This window comes from Wyeomyia smithii, chromosome 2 (assembly GCF_029784165.1).
Source record: "Wyeomyia smithii strain HCP4-BCI-WySm-NY-G18 chromosome 2, ASM2978416v1, whole genome shotgun sequence".
Lineage (NCBI taxonomy): Eukaryota > Metazoa > Arthropoda > Insecta > Diptera > Culicidae > Wyeomyia > Wyeomyia smithii.
Window position 1 is genome coordinate 57,225,970 of NC_073695.1, and position 15,392 is coordinate 57,241,361.

Here is a 15,392-nt window from a genome sequence, read left to right on the forward strand (position 1 = left end):
GCTCCTGATAAAATCCAGCAAAACGGTACTACTCTATACCGTAGCAAACTGCGCACCGTGATTCTCTGTTTCTTGAAAAAATAAAATGAAACCCGCCCTGCTTGCATCAGGAATTACTCACCGAAGATGATCGTCGCGTGTGACATACATAAATATCTAGCTTCTTCTATCGGGAAACTTGATAGATCGAAAATCGAACAGCGGGATTGATGATCTGCACTACGAAGGAGGGGAACGCAGTGCAGTGCAGTCGGTAAACCTGTCGGCTCATCTATTTCGCACAAACGTTGAAATGCCGCACGCCCGGACCCTACGGACGGGCTGAGCAACATACCTGATGATGTTACATGCCCCCAGAACAGAGCTAATTGCGCACACGAAGCGGCACTGTTATAATATCGGAATTGTGGCGCGAATACGGCAGGGACTAGACGGGAAAGAAAAAGTTACTTCCCGCGACAGTTACTCGCGGACTCTCGTTGCGAACAGAAGAAATTTTCCGGTCGTGAAAGCAGCAGCAGCAGCAGCAGTATTCAAAACTGATTGGGCTCGCTTATTGAGTCGAGAAGAACAAAAAAATAGTGGATAAAAATTGTGAAAAAATAGGTTCCAAACTTAATGTTCCACATAGTGTGTTTCCTAAAAAAATAATGGTTGTCAAAAATCCAACCTCGTTTATTTGGGGCTTGTTGGTCGTGTTCTTCATGGGATGTGCTGTGAAAGGAGAATCGTTCATTGACCGTGAGTGATCTGTTACTGTTATTGACGAATTACTAATGCCTAAATTTAATAAATTTAATAACCATTTACATAAAAAAGCAAATTGCATGAGGCACTCGGAAGTGAATATCTACTTTTCGTGAAATAAAACCATACATCATGAACCCATGTAGATTGTTGAGTAAAAAAGATTTTTGTGCTAAAATATAACATCTTGAGACTAGTATGGAGAATCTCTTAATTTTTCCAAAGAAAATTAGTTGGTGTTTTAACAAAGAATCAATTTCAGTTTGGCTGAAAAAATGATGTGTATGAAACATTTAATGAAACTTTGTTTTGGAAGTCAAAAATGTTTTGAGCGTCAAAAATATTGCTTCAAGAATCTTCATGCATTTGATAAACATTAAATTTTAAAAAAGTAGTTAAACTATTTTGTACTTGCTGATCACTGGTTATTGAGGCAAAGATCTTATCGTGTCATCTCAAAATGTAGGTACATTGCATTCTGCATTTTTCTATGTTTTCACATGCCTAATAATAACCACTTTTTTGGAGTTTGTAATCTATATTTGCTGTATTTAATCACAAAACTAATTGTGACTGATATTTCTCTGTTAGCAAAATAGCAAAAAAAAGTCTCGTCAACATCCAGAAATGAGCACAGTATGAAATACCAAATGAAGGAACCATTCATTTTTATTGTCTTCGAGCTACGATTATTTCGTTCGGCTCGGCTGTGGGAGACTTTATACCAACACAAACAATATGCAAAACAGCATGAGAATTTCTGTGTTCATTTTCACGATAATCTATTATTCAATGATGATACCTATATGGCCTATAGTAAACGTATGGGATAGGTATATAATTGCTATTAGCGTAATCAAAACACAGCATGTGTTCTAGACATTACATTAATCAACGGAGATCAAATCTAGTCAAATTTCATCGGTAGCATGGGATTTTGTAGTGAACTATAACAGGGCAAAGGGGTGATGGTTAGCGCAATTGAATCTTTTTGTGCCGGTCGTTATCAATTCATGATTTGTTTTGTTTTGGTTTGCTGCTAATGTTTTGAAAAATAACAAAGAACTTACCCGTGTTTCGAAATTCACAGTTATAACATAAACCGGATGTTCGATACTAAAATTCATTATCAGTTCAGTGGTAGCGGATGCACACTTTAATTCTTGATGACTTATTTGAACATAACTAGTGTCATACGAACGAGTCATCTCTCAAACTTACAAATAACAAACTTCATAACAATTTGATATGTATGTGGCTAAAAAGTTATGAAAAGAAAAGAAATTCAAAAACTATTTGAAACTATACCTGCTTCGATCGATATATGTGGCCTCAACATAATTTAAATGTGGTATCGTACTATTTGAACGTTCCAAATTCATTGATTCCTTGCGATGTGTTTAAAGTCTGCAAATGCACGACGAATCGGCCATAGGATATGATCAAAGTCAAATTACAAATCGTTTGAAATGATTGGTTTTATCGAAGTGACAACATCCTCGACTTTTGGCTTCTTTACATCGCCTTAATTCTGAATATATTCATATTGGGTGGTATTCGGTCATTTTCAGCAGATTTTCTGGCATCAATCTGACACAGGAAATACCCATATTGGGAGGTATTTAGTTATTTGGTTGTTTTCCAGAAACTAAAAGTGGTCGTCTTTAAATTCAAAATGGTGTCCAGGGTTAATGTTTGGTTTCTATGCATCATCCCGATTACGGAAATATCCATATTGAGTATTATTCGGTCATTTCGACTGTTTCCTAGAAGTTGCCATTAAGCAATTCAGAATGGTGCCTGACGTCAATTGTTAGCTAATTGCATCATGCTGGTTTCAGAGACACTCATATTGGATGGTATTTGGTTATTTTAGGCTGTTTTTCACAAACCGGAAGTCGCCGTCTTGGATTTCAAAATGGTATTTAATATAATTTCTGGCCTCTGAGCGTCATTCTGGTTGAAGAAACACCCATATTGGGTGTTATTCGATCATTCTCGGCTGTTTCCCAGGAACCGGAAGTCGCCAACCTAGAATCCAAAATGGGGTCTGTGGTCGATTTCAGCTGCTGTGTATCATTCTAGACCCGGAGATACTCATGTTAGACGGATATCGGCCATTTTCGGCTGTTTTCCAGAAATTAGAAGTTGCCATTACACAATTCATAATAGTGTCTGAGGTTAGCTTCACTCTGAGGTTAGCAACACTCTGGCTCCGGAGATACTCATATTGGGTGGTATTTGGTCATTTTCAGCTGTTTTTCTGAAACCGGAAGTCGCCTTTCAAAATGGTATCTGTGCCAGAGAATTCAAAATGGTATCTGTGGTCGATTTGAGCTCCTGTGTATCATTTTAGATCCGGATATTAGTATATTGGGTGGAAATCGGCCATTTCTGGTTGTTTTCCAGAAACCGGATATTGCATCTTACAATCCAAAATGTTGCCTGAGGTCGATTATGGAACATATTTGTTACCTCTAAAAGCATTCTCATACCAAATTTGGTTGTATTTTCTTGTTTGGTTCTTGAGCTGTGCGAAATTTGTGTTTCATTTGTATGGGACCCCTCCCTTATAGAAAAGGGAGGGGTGTCAAGCCATTATGCACATATTTGTTACCTCTAAAAATATTCACCTGCCAAATTTGGTTCCTTTTAGTTGATTAGTTCTCGAGATGTGTAGGAATGTGTGTGTAACCCCTTGAAACATCCACGTGCTAAATTCGGTTTACTCGCTTGGTTTGTTCTTGAGTTGTGCAGAAATTTATGTTTCATTTGTATGGGACCCCTCCCTTCCAGAAGATTATCATAGGAACCTTTATCGGCACCATAAACCCCTACATACAAATTTTCACGTCGATCGGTTCGGTAGTTTTTGAGCCTATATGGGTCAGACAGACAGACAGACCGGACTGCATTTTTATATGTATAGATTACAACATCAATTTTTAGAACCTAAAGAGTGAATATACATTCATTGGATTGAAGCGTTCGTCTATTTTTACAAATAATAAGTGTGAATGAGAAAGGCTGGGACTGACCGCTAGGTGGATTAATTTAGGTTTTTTAAGTGATGCGAGCGCCACATAGTGAGAGCATTACCACTTCGTGTTAAATGACGGTTGCAAGTTTTTACACATCTTTTGTAAATGAGATGAACGTCTGTTCTCTGTGGGTACTCTTTGAACTTTCTGTTCACTGGTACATCTGTTGCCACAGGACGTTCATACCGCCCTTTATGCCCATACTATTGAATGTACCTTTTCTAAGAACAGTTCGAGACAGATAATGTCCAGCTGCAAAGGTTTGTACTGTTTGTTGTGGAAGTTTATGTTAAAGAGTGACTTGAAAATTATTATTGTTTATTACATAAATGTCGAAATAATTCAAAACATCAACTTTTTGGATAATTAAAAAAGGTAATTCATGCTTGGGACCCTGAATTGCTCTGAAAAAAACTGGCTCTCAGTTTAAAGCATAAAGAGTCCATTGGAAATTCTAAAACAAAAAAAAATTGAAGTGATAAGCTAGAAATTTTTAAATGAGAAATCTTCAAAAACCTTTTTTTTTCGAAAATTGAACTTGTGCATTTATCAAAGTTGGCGCCATACATATGTTTCGAACACCATGAGCTTTCATTTGAGCTCCCAGGTTTCCAGACAGGATACAATTTTGGGCCCTTTTTACTTCGTACTACAAAGTTCGTAGCCAACCGTTAGTGTTAAGAACGATTGAGGACTACGATTTTATAGGTCTCACCTATGATTTGACGGATTAGATATCAAATATGATTAGGACTTTGCCTTAACTCATTACATTTATTGATCGCAGGATTAGTCAACAGCTGCAATCCTGGATGCGCACCTAATACACCTTAATTTATCTCGGCAAACTTCCCAACAGCTGATTGAGCTCGGCGAAGTTTTTAACGAATGTTAGCAGTATATTTCGACGAACATTCAGCAAATATATCGATTTACCGTAAACCAGCAAGTATTGACGTTTCGTTTGCCGAAGTTCTTAAAAATTCTGCCGAGAACTTGTCGCTGAGTTTATCAGCTGTTGAGTTCTCGGCAATAAAATCTAAGTGTGTACACACTTGGCCAGAAATTAAATCTTTCAGAACAAAATTATTAACGCTCTAACGGTTTAACCAATCGATTTCCGGTCTTCAACAAAGTTTCTTGGTATAGTTAGGGCTTCAATACCGATGCTCAGATTAGTTTGCGATTTGGCCAAAAAGATGGCGCAGCGATGTCAACTTCGAGGGAGGGAGACTCCAGGATTATTCCGGACTGCCCTGATGACCTTTGCTCGTAGTTTCAGGTCCAACGTTCCGCTTCTCATCTGGTTTGTTTAGTGCGGTTCACTGTCAAATTGTCCCGGTAACGTTTGAGCACGGTATTCACAGTCGATTTCGGTAGTTTGAGAGTCTTGGTGATAATTCCTCCTGACCATGTTGGGTTTTCAATGTAGGTGTGCACAATTTTTTCTCGTCTCTCGCGTTCCATCTTGGATAACTTTTCAACGCGTGTACCAATCCAAACGAATATTTTACCAATAAGTAAACAACCCTTCCAGATCATAACGCGGTCATGAGTTTCGCGGTACGACAACTAGAGGCGTTGTAGTAAATAAAAGAAACCGGCCAAATACTAAGTGGAACAAACTTTACTTTTATGGCCACAGGTCGTTAACGGCCTACTGCCGAACCCAAATACGTCTCCACATCACACGATCTTATGCTAGTACTCTCCAATCACTTCTTAACATCCGCCGTTCAGGCGTCAGCATTCACACCACACTGAATATTATCTTCGATAGTCGTTCCTCCGACATTCGTGACACGTGGCCAGCCTACTGTAGCCTGCCGTATCAGCTTGTTAATATCCAAATGCTGGGATGCTTCGGACACCTTGTGGTTCATGTGCCTGCGCCGCACTCTATTCCCCAGTTTAACGTCATGTGTTAAACGCAGAATCCTACGCTCCTAGAATTCTAGACTCCAAGTGTTGGCCGGTCGGCCAACTTAATTGGTCAATACTCATGACCGTACCTCCGTAATCTCGCAGACTGACGTATGCGACAGCGAGTAAAATTTTCAGTACAAAGCTTTTCCAAAAACGTTTGTATAATAACTGTTAGGACGAACTTCAGCAATCTGATCTGTACATAATGCATTAGTATAATCACAAAACATTGCCGAACGTATGATTTGTACAAAAAAAGTTTATTAACTAAAGTTATGTTACCAACGTCATTTTGTTGTAGAAACAGCGATTATTTTCACTGTTATAACCGATTAACGTACATCCATCGTAGTATGCGACAAGTCCCTCAACAATTTTTTTATCATAATCAGGCAAATAGTCGCGATTCGTGAATGCTTTTTCGGCAATGAATCTGGTTTGAAATATAATTGCATTCGTGGCCTGTGCCATCTTTAATGTACTTCTTCCGTACAAAAAGCAAGTGCGCTTGAGTTGTCCACGAACATGGCCTTGGAGAGCTACAGTATGATAAAAGTTTTGTAGATAGTCAACTTCGTGCCGCGACAAATTTTATTCAAGCAATGCGTCCTCCGGAGTCCAAAAAAGGCACGATTTCCTACCATAGGACCTCTGCTAATGTCGATGTTGGTAATCACCAGTTAGCCTAGGTGCACGCACTTGTCAATTACCTCGATTTCATCACTGCTAAGCTGAATCCGTGGATAGAAATTCATCCCGATTACGGAAATATCCATATTGAGTGGTATTCGATAATTTTGGAATGTTTTCCAGAGAAAAGAAGTCGTCATCTTGGATTTCAAAAAAGGCCTAATTTCTGGCCTCTGGGTATCATTCTGGTTCCAGAAATTCTCATATTGTGTGGTATTGGGCCCAAGGATGGAAAACTCACTCACTTATACAATCGTTTCTGATTTAGGGGTTATATACCTTTTTGGTATTCAAAAAAACGAAAAAATTTTTTATTGAATTATCTTCAAATACAACATCTTGAGAACATTTTCACAAATTTTCATAAAGATCTGAGCAATAGGAAGAAAGTTAGAGCGATTTGCAGCGCGCCTCGCCACGGCCGCATAAGCTAAACTTGAAACTTTACACGCGATTATCTCGGAATGGTGTTTTCCGAAAAATGACTTTGTCGTGATCCTGATTGCGGGAAAACTACTGAACCGATTTCCTTCATCTTTATTTTTTACTTTTCGTTATTAAATTCGCCGGTCCTTGAACGATCGCTTCTTGAAACATACGGTTACATTTTGCCGCAAAAAAAAAATTTTAATGCAATTTTTAGCGCTCAAAAGGTGCATTTTTTGGGAAAAACGTTCCCGTTTGCACTGAAAACAAAATACTCATAAAAGCGATCGTTCAAGGACCCGGCACACTTCTAAACTAATGAAATAATATGAGTTTTTTAATTTCGGTTGACCCGCTGAGTTTAATTTGCTTGATTAGTTCTTGAGTCGTTGAATGGTTGAGTTGGATTTACGTCACGTTGAGTAGAAATGGCGATTACGTCATTTCGTTTTCGTGAATTAATGACGTTATTTTTTACACTTTTGATAAGATTTCGGTGCCTATAGGTCCTATCTGGTGTGTTCTATCGTTTATTCACAAAAAACACAAATCGACCATTTTGGCGCTTACGTCGGTCTGCAAGATTACGGCAGCGTAGAGCACCATCGGGAGAATCAGCGTCCTATAGAATGCAAATTTCATACGGACATGCATGCCGCAGGATCTCATCTGGCTACGAAAACCGTATAAACTCCTGTTTGCGGTTGCTCTCCGTCGTTTCACTTCGCGGTTAACGTCATTGTCAGATTCCTCAACCCGTTTCTCTGCTTCTGAGCAACTAACGTCACGAACAAGTCCGAAATTACGCTTGTTATGCTGACGCATGATGAAAAACCGTCAAGGGTGGCAAGAATCAGCTTAATCAGTTTCGTTGGGTTCAAGAATAACACTGGTCAACACAGGTGCACGCCAAAAGCTCAAACCGAAAAAAAATGAAAGATTATAGCTGTTCAACCATTCCTGTGAATTTTGGTGTCCCCAACCGTTACCGTTTTTACAGAGACTTTAATGAGTTTTCTCGTAAACATAACGTATACAACACTTCGCATTTCATATTATTGGCAGTATCACTATTGAAGTAAGTGATAGGTCAATCATTTATATCCGTGATTATGTGTGAGTCCCTTCCGTTTCGAGCTAACTGCTCTACTATACGGAGCCTCTTTCCAATATTGAGTTCTTTATTTTATTTTATTTATTCAGTCAACAGATGATGATGATGATGTTTTCCACAATGATCTCACTAATAATAACAGCTAAAATTAACACAAAACACGCTGTTTGTTCGCTTGGTAAGACATATTAAAGTTAAAAACATGGTTACAACCATTAAACACACGAGAAATATTACGCATTGGTTCACGACGGCCATAATCAGTCTATGCCCGCGAGATTCAGAGGAACGGGTGCGATCGGAAGTTGCGGCGGAATATGTTGATGTTCAAAGAACTACGTAGCGAAGAGCAGTCAATATTACACTGAAGAAGGTCTGCTATGAAGCACGCTTCAGCCAAGTTGCGCTAACAGTTCTAACCTAAACAGAAAACAAAGACTTTCATAGCAGGGTAGGTGGCATGGACTTGCTCACCTGAGATGGCGTAAAGCGAAGCGGACGACTCTGCGTTGAACAGCCTTAACGCGGTTCTTCCCATCTTGATTTTAGGGTGCCCAAACCACAGACGCATATTCCAATAACGGCCGAACAGTTGCCGAGTACAGAGTTTTCAGGCAGAAAACTTTGCCAAAAAGTTTGATAAGGCGAAACAGAGATCCTAGCTGCGACGAGGCTTTAAAAACGATGTATGCTTTTTGAAGTTTAGTTTGGTGTCGAGCAGGATCCCCAGGTCCTTCACCGTCAATTCGCGCTTCAACAGTCAATGCCTGTCAAAGCGTAGTTGGAATGGATGTTGGAGCGTCTACGACTAGACGAAATGGTCGAGCATTTGGATACGTTCAACGACATCCGGTTGAGTTGACACCAGTCAGCGAAGGCTTCCAACTGCTGTTGCAGGAACAATCCTTTCCGCAAGAGTAGAAATAGTCTAACATGAGGAACACCATACCAAACGAGAAGGGTGAGGAAATGTGGTCACCGATATTGACGGACAAATGTCTGCCAGTTAGATACGATTCGAGCCAGACAAGCCAATTATCATTTATGCCAGGTTCATATTTGTCAAATTTGGCTATGGCAATCTGATGATTCATTTTATTAAACGCCGCAGATAAATCGGTGTAAATAGCATTAACTTGTCGTCGAATGTTAAGACATAAAACCGTACTGATCCGGTAATATATATTGCACATAACTCTGAGCCAGCAAGCGAAGCACAGCTTAGAGGTAGCACTCAAAGCGGCTATACCGCGATAATTCGAGACGATTCACTTACAGCTTTTTTGAAGACCGGGAACACATCCCAAGTAACAAAACAGGTTTTATCAATGTTTTATAGCACTATTTTGGCTGTTTTGAGCGCTATAAAACTGTGATAAAAGCAGTATTGGCTACAAAGTGTACATATACAGCGTTTCATGACAACTGAAGGAATCCCATCTGGACCGCATCCGGTGGAACACTTCAGATACCTGCTACCTTGACTATATCATCGGTGATAACGATTTGCGAATCAGACGCCGTCAGTCGGGGAACATTTCTGGTAGCGGCGCGGCGGTCACGTCTTGCGGATGTAGAAGCTCATTGATGAAACGCTGCTGAATTGTGATCCTGAGAGCCTGAGAAAAATACCCATGTTAAAAGTTGTTTGACAACCAAATGGCCTGTTTCTACTACCACGGCTAGGGAGCTCGCCGTTAGGTGTCCACCTACTAAATGTGGTTCCTTGCATTGGAAGGATAAATCGCCTCATTTATCTATCTGAGAGAAACATATTTACTAAACAGAGTCAACCACTTACATAAAAACTAAAAAACGTCTCTTGCTTTGAAAAATCATAATCTAAAATCAATATACATAATTTTAGCAATTAACAAGGTTGATATCTGGAAAAATAGTAGCACGAAAAATCAAAGTTAAGAGAAGTTAAAAAACGATAGAAAATTCATCTAAAAATAAATATTTTATTCATAATTTTAAAATAAATAATTTAGGGTGAACTTTGGTTTTGTAATACCCAGAAAACTAACCACGGAAACCATCTACTTGAAAATATCATAAACCAAAAAAAACATTATTAAGAAAGACACATTTTTCAAAAAATTAGATTATGCATTTACATTTACTCTAATGATAATCACAGTGGAATTCAGTAAAATTACTGTAGAATCAGAATATGTATACTGATTTTACTTGAAATGTACCTCTGCAATTTTTCACTTTGTATTGTGCATGTGGCTGTTTAAACAGTAAGAACAAATATCCATTTTTTGTTTGCGTGAAATTCCAGAAAAATAGGTTTCCGGAGTTTTTTATGAACGATTTCATTTTCCTTGAAAAATCTGCAGTAGTAAGGAAGCTTGCAAGCGGAATCGAAAAAGAGGCCAGTGTCGAATGCCACGAAATAAATTCTGCTCAAAGTGTCTACCCAGCAAGAATTGAACATACAATAATAATGTAAACAAACAGCTTGCAAAATTCCAGCTAAAAATATTTGCACAATCAACTATGCATACCGCGTATTATGACTGCACTGTCATGTGGACTCGTCCGATATGGGCTCATTGACTTGCATGCTTAGAATTATAAAAATGTAAAATAATGTACCAATTTGAGATGTTGACCACGTAGCTTTAATTTAACAAATAGATATTTGTAGCAATCCCAACTACGTCGCTCTGATTATAAAAAACGGAATACATTACTTACAAGCATTTGAATACTGAGACTTCTTCTGGGTGGCATTCAAGAAATGCAGAATGCTTCAGCGCGCCTGTTTTGGTGCAATACGGAAAATAAACCACAGTGTGTATTTATTTTAAGATAACTTTTTCCAAAACAAAAGATAAAAAGAGAAGCAAAATCCGCCACGAGAAAACGAAAAAGGAAAAAAGAGTTTTCGGCGGTAATGATTTATTGATTATACCAATAAGTTCAAAACCGTTTAACTTATCTGTTATTAAATTGCGTCTCGCTTACACCACTCCTTCTCATTAGATGTGAAATTTATGAATGATATTTAGCATTAGAATTTGTCGATTTCTTGCAAGTCACTGCGACGCGAATATTAGCTCGGGAAATCCCACTCAAATTGTGTCACTGATCTTTCACCAAAACGACAGACGACAACAAGTAAATAAACTATAGTGGTGAGTAACCACTGATGCGGCCGCTCTTCCCTTACGGCACGTGGACAAACGCACTCACATCGCATAACAGTCCCCCACCCGAGAAAACAGGTTTAGCCAATTTAACTAGCGACTGTTATGCGCAGCCGTAGAAGGACATTTGCTTAGAACTGGATTCGCGAACCACAGTGCGTCGGAGAAAAGCGTATTCCGTGACAACGACTCATCTTGGGATAACCTAGGTGGACCGAATATATGCAAATAAGTATCCGCTATCCCAGTTTCGGAATGAGGGATATGAATCAGCACATTTGCAGACTGATTTAAAAATATCATCGTTAAGATGCCAAATATAATCGGTTGAACGCTTTAGATATCCTGAGCAGGAAAAATGAGTTTCGTTTGGTAGGTATAGGCGGAATTGCATCATCTTAGTTTTTTTCAGTATTTTGCGTATTGCATGTACAGTAGAGTGGCCATTTTTGTAACATCATGCGATTTCGATGAGCGCCGGGCGGAAAAAGTTTCCTTTTTACTCCAAAAATAAGCCATGAAAATTTGATGTTGATCCGAGTTCATTTAATGGACCCACAAAACGCTTAGGGGCCATCCACATACCACGTGGACAGCTTGGGGGGGAGGGGGTTGGTTAATGTCGACGGTCCATACAATTTTTTTTAGAATTTATATGGGCAGTTTTCCACGGAGGGGGAGGGGGGGGTCAAAATCGGTAAAAATCTGTCCACGTGGTATGTGGATGGCCCCTTATACAAAAAAATAGATTCTCATAAGAACTGTTGTTTCTTATCTCTTTTTGAAGTTTTTTGCCTTAGTTTCTTAAAATAGTTGTAAATTTTGCGTCGAAATACTCTTCAATTATAAAATCATATCATTAGGGACATTCACATATTACGTAACGCTAAATTATGGCAATTTTAAACACCTCCCACCCTTAAATACCGCAATTTTGCATGGGGGCCTCGCGCAATGGAATTCTTCGTTGAATATCCCCTTCTTTTTAGTACGTTACGTAATAAATGAATGACCTCTCATATTCGTTAGAGGTTTTGAAACTGCCATTCAGTGATTATATCCCTTATCGTACTTCATTGCTGTAACACTTGGGTTACAATTTTGTGTTGTGTCATTCGCCACAAAACTTAGCTCGATTCAATCTGAAGGGAGTTTCATTTTATGGTCCCGAAGTCCGTCCCTGGGGTTAGGTGGACTCGGTGAGTGATGGTCATCCAAGTTGTACTAAACGGGTGAGTCACTCACGGAGGAATCACATATCCATACAAGCCCGTTACGGATGACAGTGAGTGTGAGGTATACGTACAACACATCTCACAGAAGATCATAAGAGAGGTTTACTCAGCGGACGTAGGCCAAAAGATCTCTCGGGAAGATTCGGATTTGCCGTTGCCTCGTCTGACAACTTCCGCCGTTAACCGCATAAAAAGCTCAGCGCACTACGATGAACCTTTCGATCTGTCAGAAACGACACAGATAGTAGAAGTGCGTGCCGGCACGTAAAGGTGGATTATTACAAAAAATTTATTATAACTTCAACTAAAGTATATGTCTGTTTCTACAGTTGAAAAAATCCTTAAAATTAAGCCTACACGTGCAAAAGTGAATGTATTAAAACTAATAGTACGGTTAGTCAAATAGTATGAAAATTGTGATATAAAGTAAGGCTAAAAGTTATTCTTTGTTCAGATATTGTATAGCGTGGAAAAAGGAAGAACTACTTATTGTTAACTGTTTAAAACAATAGAATAAGAAAAAGGAAATTGTAAAACTAAATATGCGGAACGGGTTAAGAGTGGGACAATAGTATTGTTGATCTGAGACTAATGCTGCTGGACAGGTCCAGCTGGGTCTTTTTTTTTATTATCGGTCTTTTTTCGGAGTTTTTTCACCGGTAAAGTCGTTAGCTGGAAAGCCATCCAATATTCCGTCATTTTTGGGGACTAGAAGCCGATTCCGGTTCCATCAGCCGAATAAACTGAGTGAGCTCTACCCTCGCCACTCTCTGCCTCAGCATTCGGAGCCTGTACGGTTTTGGGAACGCTTCAAGGATCACGGGGCCCGAGCAGGCTAAGATAGAATCGCCCCGTACACTTAACTTAGTGGGGATCTTCTGCATCCAGCTTTCAGCCTACCGTACGCTGCCAGTGAAGGTCGCAGGGTCGTGCTTGCAATCCCCCGTGAGCAGTGAATCTTCGGCTTCACATAGACGCCGTTATCGTTGGCGAAGCAAGGTTCGGCCATTGTCCTCGTCAGTCTCCATATTGATCGGTGATTGGATCAACCGCCATCGCTCTATTTGGCTGCTACGACACTTCAAAGATGCTCAGATAACAACCCAAACCGCAAGTAAAACCAAATGTAACCGCTTAGAATAAATTATGTTATAAGTTAAATTTGTATGGCAGGATTACACCCCGTTAAGCATACAGACGCGAGGCATACGGACGCGAGGCATAGTACGCTAGGCATAATGGACGGCAGGCATACGGACACGAGGCATATGGACGCGAGGCCGAATGGACGCGAGGCCGAATGGACGCGAGGCCGAATGGACGCGAGGCCGAATGGACGCGAGGCCGAATGGATGCGAGGCCGAATGGACGCGAGGCCGAATGGACGCGAGGCCGAATGGACGCGAGGCCGAATGGACGCGAGGCCGAATGGACGCGAGGCCGAATGGACGCGAGGCCGAATGGACGCGAGGCCGAATGCGATGTTGTACGATCGCATGAGATCCAATTATGTAGTTCAGGTGTTATTATATTTCTCCTCCTGTTTGCGGTTGCTCTCCGTCGTTTCACTTCGCGGTTAACGTCATTGTCAGATTCCTCAACCCGTTTCTCTGCTTCTGAGCAACTAACGTCACGAACAAGTCCGAAATTACGCTTGTTATGCTGACGCATGATGAAAAACCGTCAAGGGTGGCAAGAATCAGCTTAATCAGTTTCGTTGGGTTCAAGAATAACACTGGTCAACACAGGTGCACGCCAAAAGCTCAAACCGAAAAAAAATGAAAGATTATAGCTGTTCAACCATTCCTGTGAATTTTGGTGTCCCCAACCGTTACCGTTTTTACAGAGACTTTAATGAGTTTTCTCGTAAACATAACGTATACAACACTTCGCATTTCATATTATTGGCAGTATCACTATTGAAGTAAGTGATAGGTCAATCATTTATATCCGTGATTATGTGTGAGTCCCTTCCGTTTCGAGCTAACTGCTCTACTATACGGAGCCTCTTTCCAATATTGAGTTCTTTATTTTATTTTATTTATTCAGTCAACAGATGATGATGATGATGTTTTCCACAATGATCTCACTAATAATAACAGCTAAAATTAACACAAAACACGCTGTTTGTTCGCTTGGTAAGACATATTAAAGTTAAAAACATGGTTACAACCATTAAACACACGAGAAATATTACGCATTGGTTCACGACGGCCATAATCAGTCTATGCCCGCGAGATTCAGAGGAACGGGTGCGATCGGAAGTTGCGGCGGAATATGTTGATGTTCAAAGAACTACGTAGCGAAGAGCAGTCAATATTACACTGAAGAAGGTCTGCTATGAAGCACGCTTCAGCCAAGTTGCGCTAACAGTTCTAACCTAAACAGAAAACAAAGACTTTCATAGCAGGGTAGGTGGCATGGACTTGCTCACCTGAGATGGCGTAAAGCGAAGCGGACGACTCTGCGTTGAACAGCCTTAACGCGGTTCTTCCCATCTTGATTTTAGGGTGCCCAAACCACAGACGCATATTCCAATAACGGCCGAACAGTTGCCGAGTACAGAGTTTTCAGGCAGAAAACTTTGCCAAAAAGTTTGATAAGGCGAAACAGAGATCCTAGCTGCGACGAGGCTTTAAAAACGATGTATGCTTTTTGAAGTTTAGTTTGGTGTCGAGCAGGATCCCCAGGTCCTTCACCGTCAATTCGCGCTTCAACAGTCAATGCCTGTCAAAGCGTAGTTGGAATGGATGTTGGAGCGTCTACGACTAGACGAAATGGTCGAGCATTTGGATACGTTCAACGACATCCGGTTGAGTTGACACCAGTCAGCGAAGGCTTCCAACTGCTGTTGCAGGAACAATCCTTTCCGCAAGAGTAGAAATAGTCTAACATGAGGAACACCATACCAAACGAGAAGGGTGAGGAAATGTGGTCACCGATATTGACGGACAAATGTCTGCCAGTTAGATACGATTCGAGCCAGACAAGCCAATTATCATTTATGCCAGGTTCATATTTGTCAAATTTGGCTATGGCAATCTGATGATTC

General features: G+C 40.2%; 1 protein-coding gene across 1 annotated transcript in view; it reads left to right on the top strand.

Annotated features, from left to right (window-relative positions):
• The first annotated feature begins 408 nt into the window (after positions 1-408).
• The window catches only part of LOC129723142 (nose resistant to fluoxetine protein 6-like), a 39,469-nt gene continuing 24,485 nt past the window's right edge, over positions 409-15,392 (top strand). Inside the window, exon 1 of the mRNA XM_055677147.1 lies at positions 409-741. Coding sequence (XP_055533122.1) covers positions 651-741 — 91 coding nt within the window. The 5' untranslated portion in view covers positions 409-650. The remainder of the gene's footprint in view (positions 742-15,392) is intronic.